Source organism: Anomaloglossus baeobatrachus, chromosome 1 (assembly GCF_048569485.1).
Source record: "Anomaloglossus baeobatrachus isolate aAnoBae1 chromosome 1, aAnoBae1.hap1, whole genome shotgun sequence".
Classification (NCBI taxonomy): domain Eukaryota; kingdom Metazoa; phylum Chordata; class Amphibia; order Anura; family Aromobatidae; genus Anomaloglossus; species Anomaloglossus baeobatrachus.
This window is the reverse complement of record NC_134353.1, coordinates 706,234,341-706,254,898: the sequence shown is the minus strand read 5'-3', so window position 1 is coordinate 706,254,898 and position 20,558 is coordinate 706,234,341. Positions and strand designations below refer to the sequence as shown.

The 20,558-nt window shown below is 45.5% G+C and overlaps 1 protein-coding gene across 1 annotated transcript in view; it reads left to right on the top strand.

Annotated features, from left to right (window-relative positions):
• Positions 1-20,558, top strand: part of PPM1F (protein phosphatase, Mg2+/Mn2+ dependent 1F) — a 53,302-nt gene that overhangs the window by 11,042 nt on the left and 21,702 nt on the right. Inside the window, exons 2-4 of the mRNA XM_075321215.1 lie at positions 3,865-4,004; positions 10,407-10,606; positions 12,992-13,180. Of these exons, the coding sequence (XP_075177330.1) occupies positions 3,865-4,004; positions 10,407-10,606; positions 12,992-13,180 (529 nt within the window). The remainder of the gene's footprint in view (positions 1-3,864; positions 4,005-10,406; positions 10,607-12,991; positions 13,181-20,558) is intronic.

Here is a 20,558-nt window from a genome sequence, read left to right as displayed (position 1 = left end):
TGCCACAATTACATTATTTATTTTTCATAAAACACAATAAATGCATACTTATATACAGTGGGTATGGAAAGTATTCAGACCCCTTTGACTTTTTCACTTTTTGTTTCATTGCAGCCATTTGGTAAATTCAAAAAAGTTCATTTTTTTTCCTCATTAATGTACACTCTGCACCCCAACTTGACAGAAAAAACAGAAATGTAGAAATCTTTTCAAATTTTATTAAGCAAGAAAAACTGAAATATGACATTATCTAAAGTATTCAGACCTTTTGCTCAGTATTGAATAGAAGCACGCTTTTGAGCTAATACAGCCATGAGTCTTCTTGGGAATTATTCCACACCTGGATTTGGGGATCATCTGCCATTCATCCTTGCAGTTCCTCTCCAGTTCCGTCAGGTTGGATGGTGAACGTTGGTGGACAGCCATTTTCAGAGATGCTCAATAGGGTTTAGGTCAGGGCTCTGGCTGGGCCAGTCAAGAATGGTCAGAGTTGATCTGAAGCCACTCCTTTGTTATTTCAGCTGTGTGCATAGGGTCATTATCTTGTAGGAAGGTGAACCTAAGGCCAAGTCTGAGGTCCAGAGCACTCTGGAAGGAGTTTTCTTCCAGAATATCTCTGTACTTGGTCGCATTCATCTTTCCTTCAATTGCAACCAGTCGTCCTGTCCCTGCAGCTGAAAAACACCCCCATAGCATGATGCTGCCACCACCGTGTTTCACTGTTGGGATTATATTGAGCAGGTGATGGGCATTGCCTTGTTTTCTCCACTCATACTGCTTAGAATTATCACCAAAGAGTTTTCTCTTCATCTCATCAGACCAGAGAATCTTATTTATCATAGTCTGGGAGTCATTTGTGTGTGTTTGGGGTTTGTTTTTTTTTTTGCAAACTCTGTGTGGGCTTTCATATGACTTGCACTGAGGAGAAGCTTCCATCGGGCCCATGAAGGCCCAACTGGTGGAGGGCCGCAGTGATAGCTAACTTTGTAGAACTTTCTCACATCTCCCTACTGCATCTCTGGGGCTCAGCCACAGTGATCTTTGGGTTCTTCTTTACCTCTCTTACCATGGCTCTTCTCCCACAATTGTTCATTTTAGCTGGATAGCCAGGTCTAGGAAGAGTTCTGGTGGTCCCAAACGTCTTCCATTTAGGGATTATGGAGGCCACTGTGCTCTTAGGAACCTTGAGTACTGCAGAGGTTCTTTTGGAACCTTGGCCAGATCTGTGCCTTGCCACAATTCTGTCTCTGAGCTCCTTGGGCAGTTCCTTTGACCTCATGATTCTCCTTTGGTCTGACATGCACTCTGAGGTATTATATAGACAGGTGTGTGCCTTTCCAAATCAAGTCCTATTAGTTTAATTAAACACAGCTGGACTCCTATAAAAGAGTAGAACCATCTCCAGGAGTATCACAAGGAAATGGACAGCAAGTGGCTTAAATGAGTGTTTGAGCAAAGGGTCTGAATACTTATGACCACGTGATATTTCAGTTTTTCTTGTTTAATACATTTTCAAAAATTTCTACATTTCTATTTTTTCCTGTCAAGATTGGGTGCAGAGTGTACATTAATGAGGAAAAAAATGAACTTTTTTTGGATTTACCAAATGACTGCAATGAAACAGTGAAAAAAAGGGGTCTGAATACTTTCTGTACCCACTGTATATGTTACTCGTTACATTCTGCTTCACACACTTGCTTCTCCTTGGTGCTGCAGACCTCTACCTCCCTCTCCTTTGTGCTTCTGACAAGCCCCACTGAAGAGTTATTATCAAGTTAATCACATTATGCTCCTGTACTACATGCTGTCTGTCCAAATTTTATCATCTTCATCAGTATAGCTGACTGTGAAATTTTATATCATTTTTAGGTGGTTTCTCCTAGCGCTCATATCGGCATTCCTACACAATGGATCTCGTCATTACTATGTAGTGCATATCTGACACACAAGCTGATCGGTGTATATTGTCTGCAGTGCATCACTCTCTACTTTCTGGCCACACACACTATTTTTAGTGGCAAAATATTTTTTCTCTTACATTTTCACAATTTTTACCCCAATTGTCCACATACAGTATTGTTGTCTATGGGTATGTGCGAACAATCAGGACTCTCTGCGTCCTGGACAAAGCGGGTCCTGACCTGCGGGGCCGCGAGTCTCCTCCGCAGGAGACTGCTGCTGCTCGTACTCACAATCAGGGTTCAATGTGCTGCGGTCTCTCGCTTGTGTTCTCCCCACCGCGGACGCATACGATTCCGCAGCAAACAATAGACATGCTGCGGCTTGGAAAGCTGCACCGCAGGTCAGTGTTTTCTGCAGAAAAAACAAGAACAGTGGGCACGGGATTTCTAGAAATCCCATCCACTGTGCTTGTACTGTACAATGCAGCTTTTGGAATCAGCGAAAACACGCTACAGTCAAAACACTGCAAACACTGATCATGGGCACGCACCCTTACACATCACCATTATTGTAATTCTGGCCAACGTCTTGTAGTAGTCTCCCCTATCCTGGTCCTCCTCTTGTAGTAATGTTTCACTTTTATATAGCGCTATTAATTCCACTGCACTTTACAGATGTGATTATCATTGTCCCATTGTGTCTGACAATCTAAGGTCCCTATTATGTTTTTTTGGAGTGTGGGAGGAAACCCAAGCAAAAACAGGGAGAAATTTAAACTCCTTGCAGATGTTGTCCTTGGTGGGATTGTGCCATTCTTCACGTACACACCTGTACTCCGTTCCCGCGGAATCCTCTTTTCTGCACATGCAGTCCACAGGTACCGTATACCCCATGATGATCGCAGCCTGGTTCATGCCATCTGCCGTTCAGAGTCTAGCAGTTGACATTAGTGTACCAGCGTGGTGTTGTATAACATCTCCCGTCATGCATCGCAGTGCTGGCAAGCTGACGTCAGCTGCTGGCTTCTGATTGGCCAGCGGCTGGCATTTCACAGCGCCAGTCTCTGTGCGCCAATAGATTTCAATTTAATGTTTGTCCAATGATGGACATTCCACTGAAATAAAGCGCTGACATCAGCGGCCCCACAGACGGGGCTGTGATTGCACAGGGGTCTACAGTGGCTGCGGGCCGCATGACGCAGCCTCAGGGGCCGCATACAGGCTTCGTGTTTGAGAACCCTGATATATACTGCGGTTATTAAAATTGATATTAAATTTAGCTTGGTGATTTATGCGGCATGAAATGTGAGCCTTGTCAGATGGTGGCCACCCACACATCTGTTGGGGCTATAGTCTCTGCTGTTATAGGCAGAGTTATGGAAATAGTCATAAAGCAGCACGTAGATCAGTTTGAAGGGCAAGAATACATTTACATTAAAGTAAAGCTCACCTTGCCATTTCAGCCTCTGTAAACAGTCTGTGAGCTAATGCTCAGTGACATCTGGAACGTCACTTTCATTGTTATGGGGAGTTCTTGTTTTGTACTTTAAAGGCCAAGTTCAGATGTGGGAAAATTTTAGGGGGCTTCATCACATTACAGCAGAGTGGAAAAACCCAATGGGGTCATTGCCATGTTGGGGTGAAAGGGCCTGTTAGAGATAACGCCATTAATCTGCAGGTGTAATGTTAATGAACATTAATAACGTTATGCAGTTACCCAGTCGCAGGGAAAAAAAAATTCTCCCCCACGCCGTCGGCTTTCAGTCATGCAGGCGTGTCTGGAACAATTACAGTCACCGCACTGAGAGCAGCTGCTGTAAGCGAGCCCCGGTATTGCCTGGCAGCTGGCGCTAGAGTGCATCAGTGCCAACTTGTTGTTGTACATGTAGTACATTGTAACTCTCATAAATGTAAAGGAGGTGCTGAAAACTAGTCCTCTTGTTCTTTTCTCCTCACTTATTAGGCTGATTACTTTTCCTTGGCTAGCTGCCAGTTTAGTTGCAGCAGCTGTCCACCAGACTCTGCAATCTGACTTGGATGCATTTCTTGAGAAGAAGCGGGATGTGGTGGAAGGACCAGAAAACGACGCACAGGCTGAAGATCGTAAGTATGGCTTATACTAACAGATCAGGCCAATTATACATGTGATTGCTATAATTACCATATAGCATATACCATATACCATACCATATAGCATACCATATACCATATGTATTCTCATTACATTGACTGTAAAAATGTAGCGCTTCAAGTTAAAGAATTGCTCTGTGAAAGCCACTGTAAGACTACAGAAATCATTCACAATAACGTGGTATTTATACTTTCCTTCCACAATACTTTTAGTTTAGGTTTATTTTGGAGTCCAAGCTGTTTTGGTTTTTTTTTTTGTCATTGATCCTCAAATGCTAGAAGCATGGGGTCCTACAAAGTGTCAGAAAAACATTACAGATGTCATATTTTGCTTTACAATCAAAGCAGAATAGCACAATTGCAGTCAGGTATGTTTTACACTAAAATTCTGCGTTTTTTTCAGAGAAAACATAGTTTGAAAAGTTGAAAATTATTATTATATGTGTATATGTATGTATGTAATATATATATATATGCATACGTACATACATATATATATGTATATGTGTGTATATATATATATATATATATAAAATCACATACTGTAGCATTTCCGGACTTAACTGACTAAGCCACAAGTTATGTCTCCCAGACTGGGATTTGCCTCTTGACTGAGTCCTCTCATTCCATGGGAACATAGATGTTTAGAAGGCAGGAGCCAGCCTCTGATTAATTCTGCCTGAACCAAGGGCAGCATGAATCAGCTGACTGGTTCTCTTTATTCTGTGTCTATGAAACCAGTATAACTAGTGATGAGGAGCACTACACTGCTTGGGTGCTCAGTACTTGTAATGAGCAGTTGATGCTTGGATGGCCGCGACTCGAGTACCCGATTATAATAGATGTCAATGTGAAACTTGAGCATTTTTCTTCAAGATTTCCCAGAAAAATCCTGGAGTTCCCCATTGACTTCCATTATACTCGGGTACTCAAGTCACGCCCATCCAAGCATCCAGCTACTACGGGTACCAAGCACCTGAGCATGGTAGTGCTCGCTTATAAAAACAAACTTCTATTGTATTGTGTGGTACATTGGCTCCCTCTATTGGTGAGAAATGCATCTACCTTGGGAAAAGCACATTGCTATTGTTTTCTCAAGTATGGCTTTATAAAACAATAGATCACAGAATAGCATTCTGTCATTTTATTCATCTACATTATATCACAAAAGTGAATACACCCCCAAACACATTTCCGTAAATATTTTGTTTTATCTTTTCATGGGTCAACACTGAAGATATGACACTTTGATACAATGTAAAGTCGTCAGTGTACAGCTTGTATAACAGTGTAAATTTTGTGTGCCTTCTAAATAACTCAGCACACAGCCATTAATGTTTAAATCACTGGCAACAAAAGTGAGTACACCCCTAAGTGAAAATGACCAAATTGTGCTCCAAATGTCAATTATTTGTGTGGCCACCATTATTTTCAAGCACTGCCTGAAGTCTCTTGAGAGTTCACTAGAGCTTTACAGGAGCCACTGGATCCTCTTGCACTCTGCCATAATGACATAACGGAGCTGGTGGATGTTAGCGACCTTGCACTTCTCCACCTTCCATTTGAGAATGTCTCACAGATGCTCAATAGGGTTTAGGTCTAGACACATGCTTGGCCAGTCCAGAAACCCTAAGTTTCTTTCGGAAGGCAGTGGTCGTCTTGGAGGTGTTTGGGATCGTTGTTTTATTGGAATACTGCCTGCGGCCCAGTTTTCAAAGGCAGGAGATCATGCTCTGCCTCAGTATGTGACAGTACATGTTGGCATTCATAGTTACTTCAATGAACTGTAGCTCCACACAACCGGCAGCACTCATGAAACTCCAAACCATGAGACTCCCGCCACCTTGCTTGACTGTAGGAAAGACACACTTGTCTTTGTACTCCTCATCTCGTTGCCACCACACATGCTTGACACTATCTGAACCAAATAGTTTTTCAAGTAATCCATGTCCTTATTATGCTTGTCTTCAGCAAGCTGTTTGCGAGATTTCTTCTGCATCATCTTTAGAAGAGGCTTCCTTCTGGGACCACAGCCATGCAGACCAAAATGATGCAGTGTGCAGCGTATGATCTGAGCATTACAGGCTGACCCCTCCCTCACTCCTTTAACCTCTACAGCAATGCTGGCAGAACTCATATACATCTATTTTGAAAAGATAACCTCTGTATATGACGTGGAGCGCGTGCACTCAACTAACCACTTTGCTCAACCATGGCGGGACATGTTCTTAGCGGAATCTGTCTTGTTAAACCGCTGTATGGTCTTGGCCTCAGTGTTGCATCTCAGTCTCCGGGTGTTTGCAATCTTCTTATAGCCTGAGCGATCTTTATGTAGAACAATTTTTTTTTCTTTTCAGATTCTCAGAGAATTCTTTGCCATGAGGTGCCATGTTGAACTTCCAGTGACCAATATGAGAGTGTGTGTGAGCGATAGCACCAAATTTACCACACCTGCTCCCCATTCACACCTAAGACCTTGCAACACTGAGTCACATGACACCAGGGAGGAAAAATAACTAGTCAATTTGGCTATTTTTTACTTGGGGTGTACTTACTCTTGCTAGTAGTGTGAACCTTAATGGTTGTGTGTTGTTATTTAGAGGGCACACCAAATTTACACTGTAAAGCTATGTGCACACATTGCGTTTTTTTCCTTGCAGATTTTAATCAATACTGCAAGGAAAAACACATACCATCATAGTCTATAGTAATCATGACTTGCTGTGTACACGCTGCTTTTTTTTCTTGCAGATTTCGCTCCTGAAAGAAGCATGTCAATTGTTTCTGCGTGGTTTTTTGTTGGTTTTTTTTTTGCATTTCTATAATCCACTGCAGTGCTTTGTCACTACAGGGGATTATATCGCAGCACTTTGCCTCACACATCATGCATACTGCATACTGTGTGAGGCTGACTGTGGCTCAGTAACCCGGAGTTGTCATGCAGACAACACAGGGTTACCATGGCCACTGTCGGGTCCCTATGATCGCGTTACAGGGACCCGATCAATTGGGGGAGGTCAGCGATTCCTCTCTCTGCCTCCTGAATGCTGCGAACATTCCAGGCAGAGAGAGCCACGATCCGGCTGCAACTTCAGCCGGAGACCCTGCGGTGTTTGCGGGGGTACAGTGACTGAACCTAGGTGATTGCCAGGGCTTTAAAGGGAACCTGTCATCAGAAATTTTGCTTTAAACCTAAAAGTTTCCCCCTCTGCAGCTCGTGGGCTGCATTCTAGCAAGGTTCCTGTACTTTTTGTGGCCCCTTTTAAACCAAATTAAATACTTTATAAACTTGTACCTTTTGCTATATAAATTTTGTAAATCGTCCATGGGGGCGGGCTCTCTGCTGACCGTTGCTGTTCCTCCAGCAGATTTACGCCGCCCCCCCAACGCTGAATTTCATATCTCAGGACGCCGCCCGTGGTCTCGCGCATGCGCTGTGCGACTGTAGCGGTACTGTGCACGTGTGACCGCTGGTGGCGTTTTGCGCAGGCACGAGGTTATGGGCGGCGCTGTGAGTGTCATCAGCAAGTGCCGCCCATAACCTCGTGACCGCACTTTCCCCTCTTCCTCCAGCATTCTGCGCAAGCGCTTGCTGGCCAGATGACCCGACGTCACCTCTTTCCCATCTTGCCCTGTTGCAGGGTAAGATGGGAAGGAGGTGACGTCGGGTCATTTGGCCGGCGAGCGCTTGCGCAGAACGCTGGAGACAGTGGGGGAAAGCGCGTCCACGAGATTATGGGCGGGCACTTGCGATGCAATCACAGCGCCGCCCATAATCTCGTGCTTGTGACACACGTCACCAGTGATCCTGGCGTGGGCAGCACCTCGGGCGCAGTGGGCGGCGTCCTGATGGATGAAATGGAGCGTGGGGGGACGGCGTCAATGTGCTGGAGGAACAGCAACGGTCAGCAGAGAGCCCGCCCCCATGGACGATTTACAAAATTTACATAGCAAAAGGTACAAGTTTATGAAGTATTTCATTTGGTTTAAAAGGGGCCACAAAAAGTACAGGAACATTGCTAGAATGCAGCCCAGGAGCTGCAGAGGGGGAAACTTTTAGGTTTATAGCTAAATTTCTGATGACAGGTTCCCTTTAAAGAAGAAAAAAAGAAAAAGCAGGAAATAACACGCAGATGCAATAAAAAGTGCGCTTTTTTCCTGCCAAAACATTGGTTATGTGCAGAAAATAAGCACGTGTGCTCATAGCCTTATACAAGCTGTACACGGACAACTTTACATTGTATTAAACTGTTATCTGCAGTGTTCTCATGAAAATATTAAAATATTTACACACAAATGTGATGGCTGTACTCACTTTTGTGATATGCTGTACAATAAGTTAAAAAGGTCAATCAATAAAACAGGCAATTATTGGAAACTTTGTAATGTATCTTATCAGAAATCTGCTTCCTTCCCCACTTATAAGACACTTTTTTCCCCTTCCTTTTACCTCCTGATTTCACCATCCACTATAGAAAAAACAGGTTTAGGGTATGTACACTGAGGTTTTGATCCCGACATTTTCTGCACCAAAAACTGCACCATGTGGCAGAAAAACGCCACAAAAAAAGTGTTTTTGTGAATTTTTTTTTTTTTTTTTTGTCAAGTCAATGGCTGCAAGGGCTACAAAATGCAGGAAAAAACGCACCAGCAATTGACATGTTGCTGCTTTTTTCTGCACCCAAAACTGCAAGGAAAAAAGAAGCAATGTGTGCACAGTACTTCAGAATTCTCATTGGCGCTGGCATAAGGATAGACATGGCAATTTGGGCAACAAACTGCACCAAAAAACGCAGCTTGCGTAAAAGACCTAAGTCTATCTTACTCAGAGGAGAGGACTGCATGTGTCATGTGTCGCACCCCATCATCCTCCATGGAGAGGGAGAATGAGTTAGCAGCAGGAGAGGAACAGACAGAGGCAGAAAGAAAAACATTGTGAAGAGCTCTAGACCAAGTGTTTCACCTCACTTAGAAGAGCTAGCTCCAGGCCTAAGCCACACTGCATGAAAATCGATGCGAGAGGAGTGCGATTAAAAAAACGCATTCCACTCAGACCAATATTAGCCTATGTGTCAGCACACATGAGCGATTATTTTCTCAGCCCTAATTGGACCGAGAAAACAATCCCAGCATGCTGCGACTGTAATGCGATCCTGTTTTCTCTCGCACCCATGCAACTCTATGGGGCAAGAGAAAAATCGCACTGCACTCGCGGTACACTGGTGTACCGCGAGTGCGGGCGAGAATGGCAATAGCCGGCTATGGAGGAGAGAGGGAGATAAATCCCTCCGTCTCCTCCTCCGTGCCGGCCCGTCGCCCGCAACTGAGGTCCGCTCGCACGATCGAACCTCATTCGCAGGGACACTCGCATGAGACTCGGCTCTGCTGTACTGCCAGCTCGAGCCGCATGTCATGCGAGGGGATCGCAGTAATCCCCATGTGGCCCCAGCCTCAGGTGAAGACTGTTCCATGTTGCTGCTCCTTGTGTCTGTGAGTTAAAATGTAACTGAAGAGCAGACATTCCCCTCTGTGCTAAGGAGGGAAGTTGAAGTAGCTTGTGTCCTTCCTCAGCTACCAGTGGACTGCAAATTACAGATCTAGCGTACAGAGGGGAAAACTGGCGAGAATGCAGGATACAAGTTAGTGTCCAGAAATGGTGTAATTTGTTGTCTACACACAAGACACCCTATTCTAAATAGTTACACAAGAGAATAGTTACCCTTTTAAGATGTTAATATCATTGTTCCCTTTACTAGTTCTGTAATTACTGGCGAATTGTAGATAAAGTACAGATGTTTATATAAAGTCAGGGTCAGGAGAAGTGGCCACATATTTTTTTTTGTATTAGGCCACAAAGTAAATAAAATACAAATTAATCTGTAAATGTGTATCAAAGAACAATTGTGGTGAAGTTCAGATTTCTAGGTATTTTAGCCCCAGCGATAACACTAACCCTGGACTGTTAGCAGATAAAACGCCCAGAATAACCATTCTCTGCATTCTTTCAAAACTTTGTGTCCTTTGGCCATGAGCATTCATGATGGACTGTTTTAGATGTGTTCTTTAAAGGGATTCTCCACAATTATACAACTTTTTTGTTAATAGACCCAAAGCGGTGTAAGAAAACAAAGTGTGAAGGCTGTACAAATTAGTGGCCGCTTTGGTCACATGATTCCCCTGCCCCAATGAATGTCAGGGCCTAGTCCTAGAAATGAGTATAGTTGTTTGTTTTTTGTTTTCCCTAAACCCTCCTGGTTCCATTAAGATTAACCTGTATTGTAGCAGAGATCCCTTTTTTGAAAGATTTCTAATATATGTACAAAAATATTTATATAAAATGCTTCTGATTTATTTATGTATTTATTTATTTTGTAGTTTTCAGCTCTGGAGCCTTACTTCAACACTGTCTTAGCTGTCTCCAAGAGATTGGTGGTCAGTGGCAGCTACAGATGCCCTCAGCACCGACCATGAAACGCAACTTGCTTGTCTCATTTCGCTCGATACGCAACACAAGAAGGAAAATGGAAGATCGCCTTGTGTCTCTCATGGAATTTAACCAGCTTTTTGGGTTCACGGTAAAAAACCAACTGATGATAATTCATTTTTCCACGTTTTCTAGTCCTATTAAATACTTACCGACGTTGCACGTACTGGTACAACCAATGTTGGTTCTCTGCCTTTGGCCGGAGTTCCACTTGCGTATGACTTGTACGACTCTCTCATTGGTATCACCCGGCATGGCCTGACACTCTCCGTACACGAGTGCCTCAGCTGAATGGAAATACATGCAGCCGACCCGCTCCTGTCAGGAGAGTGTGCGGCTGTGCCAAGTGATGCCCGTGCGAGTCATACGCAAGTGGAACTCCGGCCTTTGATGCAGGCTCATCTTTTCCAGAAAATAAAGGCTGCAGCACCCAATTGCAGGTCACGGTTGGCATCCATAGACCGTGATTTTTGCTATACACAGCAATACTTTTGTTGTATAAAGTACAAGCGATCAGATGATTACAGGTTCAAGTTCCCTAAGGATGCAGTTATAAAAAAAAAAAAAATTATTTTAATGTGTAAAAAAAAAAAAATCTTTTTCCATCATTTAAAGATAAAGAAATTAACAAAACAAATCTTTGGTAGCTCCATGGACATAAAACTCCGATTTTATCGGGTTAATTAATTTTATGAAGAAAAAAATATATTCACTACAGAACTGCGGTTATTTAGCCACAACAACACTAAAAAAAAAAAAGGAATAAAAGACAATGAAAACATCGGACCTACCCCAACACAACACCATCGCAACATGTGCACCTAGCCTTAGAGCAAATCATAACTTTTGTCAAAAGGAATCTGTCAGATCAACTTTGTATCTATGGGCATGTAGGTCTTTGAAATGTAAATCCATCAACTCCTTTATATACCATATATGTTGCTCTATTCCAGAGTAATTTAGCATTTAAATTCATATGCAAATGAGGCATTAAGTGCTCTGGGTCTGACAGAGCACTTAGTAAGCTTCCGCCTCCTGAGGTCCCTTTCCCGCCCAGCACCAGCCTCTCAAGCTTGACTGGTAGCTCACTGTCTGATTTCCTTGCCTAGCACCTAATCAATACAGGCAGAGGCTCAGGAAGTGCTCACTCATGCTCAGCAGGGCTGTGGAGTCGGAGTCGTGGAGTCGGAGCTCATTTTGGTGGAGTCGGAGTCGGTATAAAATGCACCGACTCCGACTCCTAAAATATATAATAAATTGGGGACAGGAGTGCAATGCAGAATGTGCTGAATATTTTACTAAATAATAACATTTAGTATAATGCTTATATTTAAGTGAAAAATTTATTGTAGTACAATGTGAACATCAGACATTTAATTGTTTTTATGATACAATAATCAAGATATTTGGATAGAACATAAAATATTTATTGGAATACAACTTTAGAACACAAAAAACTAATAAATTGTAAATATGTAAAATATATATATATATATATATATATATATATATATATATATATATATATATATATATATATATATATATATATATATATATATATATATATATATATATATATATATATATATATATATATATATATATATACACAGTGTATATACACACACAAGATATATGTGTAATCTACTGTATATTACATAGTGTATTACATATTTACAATTTATTACAGTTTTTTGTGTTCTAAAGTTGTATTCCAATAAATATATTTTATGTTCTATCCAAATATCTTGATTATTGTATCATAAAAATTATTAAATGTCTGATGTTCACATACACATATTCATGTACTACAATAAATTTTTCACCTAACTATAAGCAATATATGTAGGAGTCGGAGTCGGAGTCGGAGCCGGTGCAAGAGAATTTGAGGAGTCTGAGTCGGAGTCGGAGTCGAAGGTTTGGCTTACCGACTCCACAGCCCTGATGCTCAGAGCACTTAATGCCTCATATGCATGTCTAATTACAATGCCACTTACAGCAAGAGATAAAACATGTACAGGTGTGGACGAATTTGCATTTCAAAGACCTACATGCCAATATATATAATAACAATATTTAATCACTTATATAAAGCCATTAATTCCAAAGCGCTTTACATGCATCAGCAACACTGTCCCCATTGGGGCTCACAATTTAAATTCCCTATCTGTATGTCTTTGGAGTGTGGGTAGAAACCAGTGTATCCAGTGGTAACCCATACAAACTCTTAGCAGATATGAAGCGCTATATAGAGAGCCTGGGGTGGGTGGGGGCAGCTCCCTCAACTCTGCTATATTGCTAAATCTAAAAACTGTGTCAAAACCACTGCACCTAGTAAACTAAGTGATACATCGTTGGATTCAGGGGTCTCTTTTCCTACATCATGCTTGTGTTAGATGAGGTAGCAAAAGCCTGCTGACAAATTGCCTTCACACTGATTCTGATTGATCATTAAATATTTTTTTGCTTTCAGGATGGAGTTGAGAGATCATATTTTGCCGTTTTTGATGGCCATGGTGGAATAGATGCTGCTAATTATGCTGCTATCCACCACCATGTCATGCTGGCGCGTCATGAGACACTGATGTCAGATCCTGCCAGGGCATTAAAGGAAGCCTTTCAACGTACAGATGCAATGTTTCTTAGAAGAGCAAGAAGAATGGTAAGTAAACACGAGGCTCTTCTGACAGAGTTCAGAAATGCACACAGGGTTTTGTTTGTTGTTTAACTCCTTCACGACGGCCGATTTTGCACTTTCCGTTCTTTTTTTCCGAGAGCCATAATTTTTTATTTTTTTTTATGTCAATATGGGTCATGTGAGGGCTTGTTTTTTGTGGAACGAGTTGTACTTTTATATAAAACCATGCGTTTTACCATATAGTGTACTGGAAAATGGCAAACAAAAATTCCAAATGCGGAAAAATTGCAAAAAAAAGTGTGGTTGCACTATTGTTTTTGAGATATTTTATTGATAGTGTTCACAATATGGTAAAACTAATGTCGCTGTGATGCCTCAGGTCGGCGCAAATTTTAGTTCTGGATTTAGCAAGAACACCAAAAATCTCTCAACATACACTATGGTCATATCTATAAGCTTATTGCTAGATGGAGTCCTTTTGTCCTATGCTCTGTGTATGTATTGAAGAATAAAGGTAACAAAATGGTATTGAGGAGAATAGTAGACTGAGCTTGTTTTATTTTCTACAACGCTGGACACTGATTACATTCCAGCTTCTGTGTCCATTACTACTTCCTCCATCTACTGCAACCCATAATGCGGCTGTCCTCCAACATTTTTACTCACACCTTTCCAAGATTTGTGGTTTCCAAGGAAAATACCAGTTGGGTACCTCTCTATATGTGTACAGTAGCGTCACTTGAGCTCAGGCAGTACATTTTCTCAATAAAGAGGTGTAAGGAGTGGTCCTCACTAAAAGCCCCACTTTTGATCAAGAGGCTATGCATTTGCCTTTGGAGACCATCAGAGTTTAGAGCAGCTTGATGGGACATTGGAGTTAAAGGCAACCAACTTAATCCATGCAGTACCAGATAGTTTGGTCTACCCACCCCCCCTTCTCCTCCTAGCTCAAATGCCTCCACCACCACCCACCTCTTCCTACTGCTGGCCCAAACACCTTCACCACCAAAACAGCAGCCTGACCTCTAGTATCTAGGGGTGTTAGAGAAGTGGAGGGGGCTATATGACGACATCTACCTATAAAGAGGGATACATCACAGCCTTCTTTTAACCCCTTAACGACCGCGGGCCGTAAAATTACGTCCTAAATGACATAATCTTACTGCCCGCGGTCCTCCGGCGGCAGCATGCCGCGATCGGCACACATCTCAGCTGATTTTCACAGCTGAGATGTGTGCCTGCTAGGCACGAGCAGAATCGTTATCTGCTCGTGCCGATTAACCCCTTATATGGCGCTGTCAATACATGACAGCGCCATTATAAGCGCGATCGCGGTAAAGTTTTTACTTACCGCCGAAACCGGAAGTCACGTGACGCGATCACGTGACTCCCGATAGTTGTCATGGTAGCACAGGGTCATGTGATGACTCCTGTACTACACCTGACTTAGTTTCACTTTCGCTGTGCCCGGGGCACAGCAAAAGAGAGCGTATCTGCTGTTTACAGCCTTGCAGCTGTGATCAGCAGATACTGCAGAGCGATCGGAATGCTGATCGCAATAGCCCCCTAGGGGGACTAGTAAAATAAAAAAAAAAAGTTAAAAAATAAGTTTTAAAAAATTAAAAAAAAACAAAAAAACCTAAAAGTTCAAATCACCCCCCATTCGCCCCATTGAAAATTAAAGGGTTAAAAAAATAAAAAATATACACACATTTGGTATCGCCGCGTTCAGAAACGCCCAATCTATCAAAATATAAAATCAATTAATCTGATCAGTAAACGGCGTAGCGGCAAAAAAATTCCAAACGCCAAAACGACGTTTTTTTGTCGCCACAACTTTCTTTGTCGCTCCATTGGGAGACCCAGACAATTGGGTGTATAGCTATTGCCTCTGGAGGCCACACAAAGTATTACACTTAAAAGTGTAAGGCCCCTCCCCTTCTGGCTATACACCCCCAGTGGGATCACTGGCTCACCAGTTTTGTGCTTTGTGCGAAGGAGGCAACACATCCACGCATAGCTCCACTTTTTAGTCAGCAGCAGCTGCTGACTATGTCGGATGGAAGAAAAGAGGACACATATAGTGTCCCCAGCATGCTCCCTTCTCACCCCACTGTATGTCGGAGGTGTTTGTAAGGTTGAGGTACCCATTGCGGGTACGGCGGCAGGAGCCCACATGCTGATTCCTTCCCCATCCCTTTTTACAGGGCTCTGGGTGAAGTGGGATTTACCGGTCTCCAGGCACTGAGACCGTGCTCCATCTACAGCCCCTGGAGAAGATGCTGGATGGAGCGGAGTACATCAGGGACATGGCCCTGCTTCCTCAAGGTACTCTGTGTCCCCGTGCATTTGGCGCTCACACCGCAGCATGCTGGGTGTTGTAGTGCGCCGGGGGACATCAGCGCTGCGGCGCCTGTGCCATGGCCTCATTCAGCTTTGCTGAAGCAGGCTCACTTATGGGAATTGGTCGCGCCGGCCGCTGGGACTGCGGCGCGGCTGGCACTTGTAGTGCGCCGGGGACTTCAGCGCGGCCTGCGCTTTTACGGCGGCCGCGCTGATAACTAGAGTCCCCGGCTTTTGCGGCCTGCTTCCGTTCGTTCCCGCCCCCAGACCTGCCAGTCAGGAGAGGGGCGGGACGCTGGCCACTTCCAGGAATCGGTCGCGCCGGCCGCTGGCAGCGGCGCGGCTGGCACTTGTGGTGCGCCGGGGACTTCAGCGCGGCCCGCGCTTTTACGGCGGCCGCGCTGATAACTAGAGTCCCCGGCTTTTGCGGCCTGCTTCCGTTCGTTCCCGCCCCCAGACCTGCCAGTCAGGAGAGGGGCGGGACGCTGGCCACTTCTATGAATCAGTCGCGCCGGCCGCTGGAACTGCGGCGCGGCTGGCACTTGTGGTGCGCCGGGGACTTCAGCGCGGCCCGCGCTTTTACGGCGGCCGCGCTGTTAACTCGAGTCCCCGGCTTCTGGGCCTAGTCTCCCTTCGTTACCGCCCACAGCCCTGACAGTCAGGGTAGGGGCGTGACGCTGCATAGAGCAGAGCTGAGAGCTGGAGTAGGTTTTGCATACTCCACCCCTCTCACTGTGTGCACTGTGAATCCGGATTCCCGCACTTTCTCAGGCACGCCCACGGCTTCCTTCTCTACAAGGACACCGGCAGCCATTAGTGTCAGTTTCTGTACGATACAGAGACAAGTGTGGAAGACCCTGGCATTCTGATAGTCACACAATCGCTGTAACAGGCGTTAAGCAGCACCTGTGGTGCTAACCCCACTAGTGCAGAAGTGCACTTATAGATATGCTTGTACTATATACATTGCACTGTTTGGTCGCACGTTGTATATACCCTCCTGGATTATGCGGAGGAGTTATCAGCATATTCTCTGTGTAAAACAAAGGTGCAGAACCACATGTTTTTTCTATACAGCTGGTACAGCATGTACGGCTATACGGCCGGCAGGTACATAGACTCCCATTGTATGCACTAATGGCCAGGGGATGAGGACGGTGTCTGCAGTATTTACTGACAGTTTTTCTGAGACTATGGCTATGATACTAGAAGCCTAGCAGTCCGGACATGTCTCTCACAATATGGGCACTGTTGAATCATTGATCCATGGCCCCCCTCAGTGTGAATAACTAACAGCTCCGGGAATGTCACACGCATCCCAGAGTCACGGCTCTGCACGGACGTCAGTCCCAGACAGCCTAAGTGGGCTCGCTATGAGCGGCCTCGGTTTCATCAGGGTCCTAACAGAAGGACTCGCTGTGTAATGAGGCGGAAGTAGCGGCTCAGGATTCTGATCCTGAGACCGCTCTCAATCTGGATACACCTGATTGTGACGCCATAGTAAATAATCTTATAGCGTCCATCTATAGAATGTGGGTTATTTCTCACAGCTCCTCCAGTGGAGGAGTCAGCTTCACGTATTTTTCTGGACCACTCTGCCTTCAGAGAGGCAGTCCAGGAACACCACGCTTATCCAGATATGCGCTTCTCCAAACGGATTAGGATACACGTTATCCCTGTCCCCTGACTTGGTCAAGGACTGGACCCAATGTCCCGAGCGGCATCCTCCAATCTCCAGGCTTGTAGCTAGATCCATAGTTGCAGTGGGAGATGGAACTGCAAACTCAAAGATGCCACTGACAGACAGATGGATCTCTGGTCGAAAGCCATCTATGAGGCTGTCGGCGCACCGTTGGCTCCGGCATTCTCTCCCTTGGGGCACTCCAAGCTATTTCAGCTTGTCTTACACAGATTGACACGGTTACACGTACATCTGTGCCGCAGGTGGCATCCTTAACCTCTCAAATGTCTGCATTTGTTTCTTACGCGATTCAGGTTGTCCTGGACTCTGCGAACCGTGCGGCGGTAGCCTCCGCTACTCCGTGTTTTTAAGCAGAGCCTGGTCTGCTCGTTAAGTGAATGGAAGGCAGATTCTGCTTCCAAAAAAGGTTGCCTAACCAGTTGCCTTTTTCTGCTGACCGACTGTTTGGTGAGCGTTGGATGTAACCATCAAACAGTCCAGGGGTAAGGATTCATCCTTTCCTCAGCCCGGACACAACAAACCCCAACAGAGCAAGAGGCAGTCGGGGTTTTCGGCCTTTTCGAGGCTCGGGCAGGTCCCATTTTTCCTCGTCCAATGTGGACTCAAAAGGATCAGAGGAGCTAAGATTCTTAGCGGGCTCAGTCTCGCCCAAAAAAGCGACAGTCTGAAAACCCGCTTCCAAGGCGGCTTCCTCATGACTTGCGGCCTCGGTCGGTAGCAGGCTCTCCCGCCTTGGCGATATTTAGCTGCCATAGGTCAATGACCATTGAGTGGAGACATTCTGTCTCACGGGTACAGGATAGAGCTCACTTCTCGTCCTCCAACTCGATTCTTCAGAATTTCTCCACCTCCCGGCCGGGCCGCTGCTCTTCTGCAAACAGGGTGCACTCTATAGGCAGAAAGAGTGATGACCCCCGTTCCTCTTCAGGAACAAGGTCACGGTTTTTACCCCAAATTCTTTGCGGTACCTATAACAACGGGCTGTTCCGTCCCGTTCTGGATCTAAAAATGCTCAGCAAGCTCGTGGACACCAGGCGGTTCCGGATGGAATCCCTCCGCCATGTCATCGCCTCAAGGTCCCAAGGATATTTCCTAGCATCATTAGGCATCAAGGATGCTTATCCACACGTGCCGATTGATCCAGAGCACTAGCGTTTCTACGCTTCGTTATAGGAGACGAACACCCTCTGTTCGTAGCTCTACCTTCCGGCTAGCGACAGTCCAACTGGTCTTCGCCAAGGTCAGGGCAGCAGTAGTCACAGTCCTGCACTCTCAGGGTCACTCTGTGGTCCCGTATTTAGACGATCTACTTGTCAAGGCACTCTCTTAGGAAACATGCCAACACTGCCCGAACGTTGCGCTGGAGACTCTCTAGAGTTTTGGGTGGATCATCAACTTTTTAAAGTCAGATCCGACCCCGACCCTATCGATAACATATCTAGGCATAGAGTTTCTTACTCTCTCAGCGATAGTGAAGCTGCCGCTAGACAAACAGCATTCACTACGGGCTGCAAGCTCTTCTTTAAGAACCAGTCGCACACATTGAGACGCCTCATGCACTTCCTACGTAAGATGGTAGCAATGGAGGCAGTTCCTTTCGCGCAGTTTTACTGCGTCCACTACAATGGGACATTCTCCGCCAATGGGACGAGGAGTCGACGTCCCTCAACAGAGTCGTCGTTCTTTCTCAGGCGGCCAAGGAATCTCTACGGTGGTGGCTTCTTCTCACCTCTTGGTCAAAAAGAAGGTCCTTCCTATCCCCGTCCTGGGCGATAGTTACGACAGACGCGAGTCTATCAGGGTGGGGAGCAGTTTTTCTCCACTACAGCGCTCAGGGTACGTGGACTCAGCAAGAGTCCACTCTTCAGATCAATGTTCTTGAACACAGAGCAGTGTATCTTGCCCTACAATCCTTCCAACAGCGGCTGGAAAGCAAGCATATCCGACTTCAGTCGGACAGCTCCACAGCGGTGGCATACATCAACCACCAAGGAAGAACGCGCAACCGGCAAGCCTTCCAGGAAGTCCGGCAGGTTCTGATGTGGGTGGAAGACACGGCATCCACCATATCCACAATTCACATCCCAAGTGTGGAAACTAGGAAGCTGACTTCCTAAGTCGCTGAGGTGTGGCCGAAAGAGTATGGTCTCCTCACCCGGACGGGTTTCAGGAGACCTGGCGCCGCTGACAGAGGCCGGACGTCGATCTAATGGCGTCACGGCACAACAACAATGTGCCAGCTTCATGGCACGGTTTCACAATCATCGAGCTCTGGCGGCAAACGCCTTAGTTCAGCATTGGTCGCAGTTCCAGCTACCTTAGGTGCCACCTCTGGCATTGTTGCCCAGAGTACTGCGCTAGATCAAGACCGACTGCGGCCGCGCCATCCTCGTCGCTACAAATTGGCCGAGGATGTTGTGGTACTCGGTTCTGTGGTGCCTCACGGTAGGCTAACCGGGGGCACTACCAGACCAATCAGACTGGCTGTCTCAAGGGCCATTCTTCCATTTGAATTCTACGGCCCTCAACCGGATGGTGTGGCATTGAGTCCTGGAACCTAGTGTCGTCAGGATTACCTCAGGACGTGGTTGCCACCATGAGACAGGCTAGCATACCAACGTCCGCCAAGATTGACCACAGGACGTGGAAGATGTTCTTATCTCGGTGCTCGGCGCAGGGTGTTTCTCCCTGGCCGGTTGCATCGTCTATGTTTCCTTCCTTCCTGCAATCTAGGTAGGAAAATGGGTTGTCGCTCAGTTCCCTTTAGGGACAAGTCTCAGCGCTATCTGTATTTTTTCAGAAACGACGACTTCCTCAGGTACGCACGTTCCTACGGGGAGTTTGTCTTCTCAGCACTCCGTACAAGCGGCCGTTAGAGCCCTGAGATCTGAACAAGGTTCTAATTGCTCTCCAGATGCCGCCTTTCGAGCCTTTGAAGGATGTCTCCCTTCCCGTTTTTCACGGGAAGTGGCCTTCTAGTAACGGTCTCGTCTCTTAGGAGAGTTTCCGAGCTAGCAACGCTCTCATACAAACTCCCTTCCTGGTCCTTCACCAGGACAGGGTAGTTCTGCGTCCGGTTCCGGAATTTCTCCCTAAGGTGGTATCCCATTTTCATATCAATCAGGATATCACCTCACCTTCTTTGTGTCCTCGTCCAGTCCATCAATTTCAGAAAGATTTGCAATCTGTTGGTTCTGGTGAGAGCACTCAGGTTCTACTTCCCGCATGGCGCTCCTGCGCCACCCGGATGCACTCTTTGTCCTTGTCGCTGGTCGGCGTAAACAGTCGCAAGCTTCCAGATCCACCCTTGCTCGGGGGCTCGAGGAACCAATTCTTGAAACCTACAGTTCTACTGGG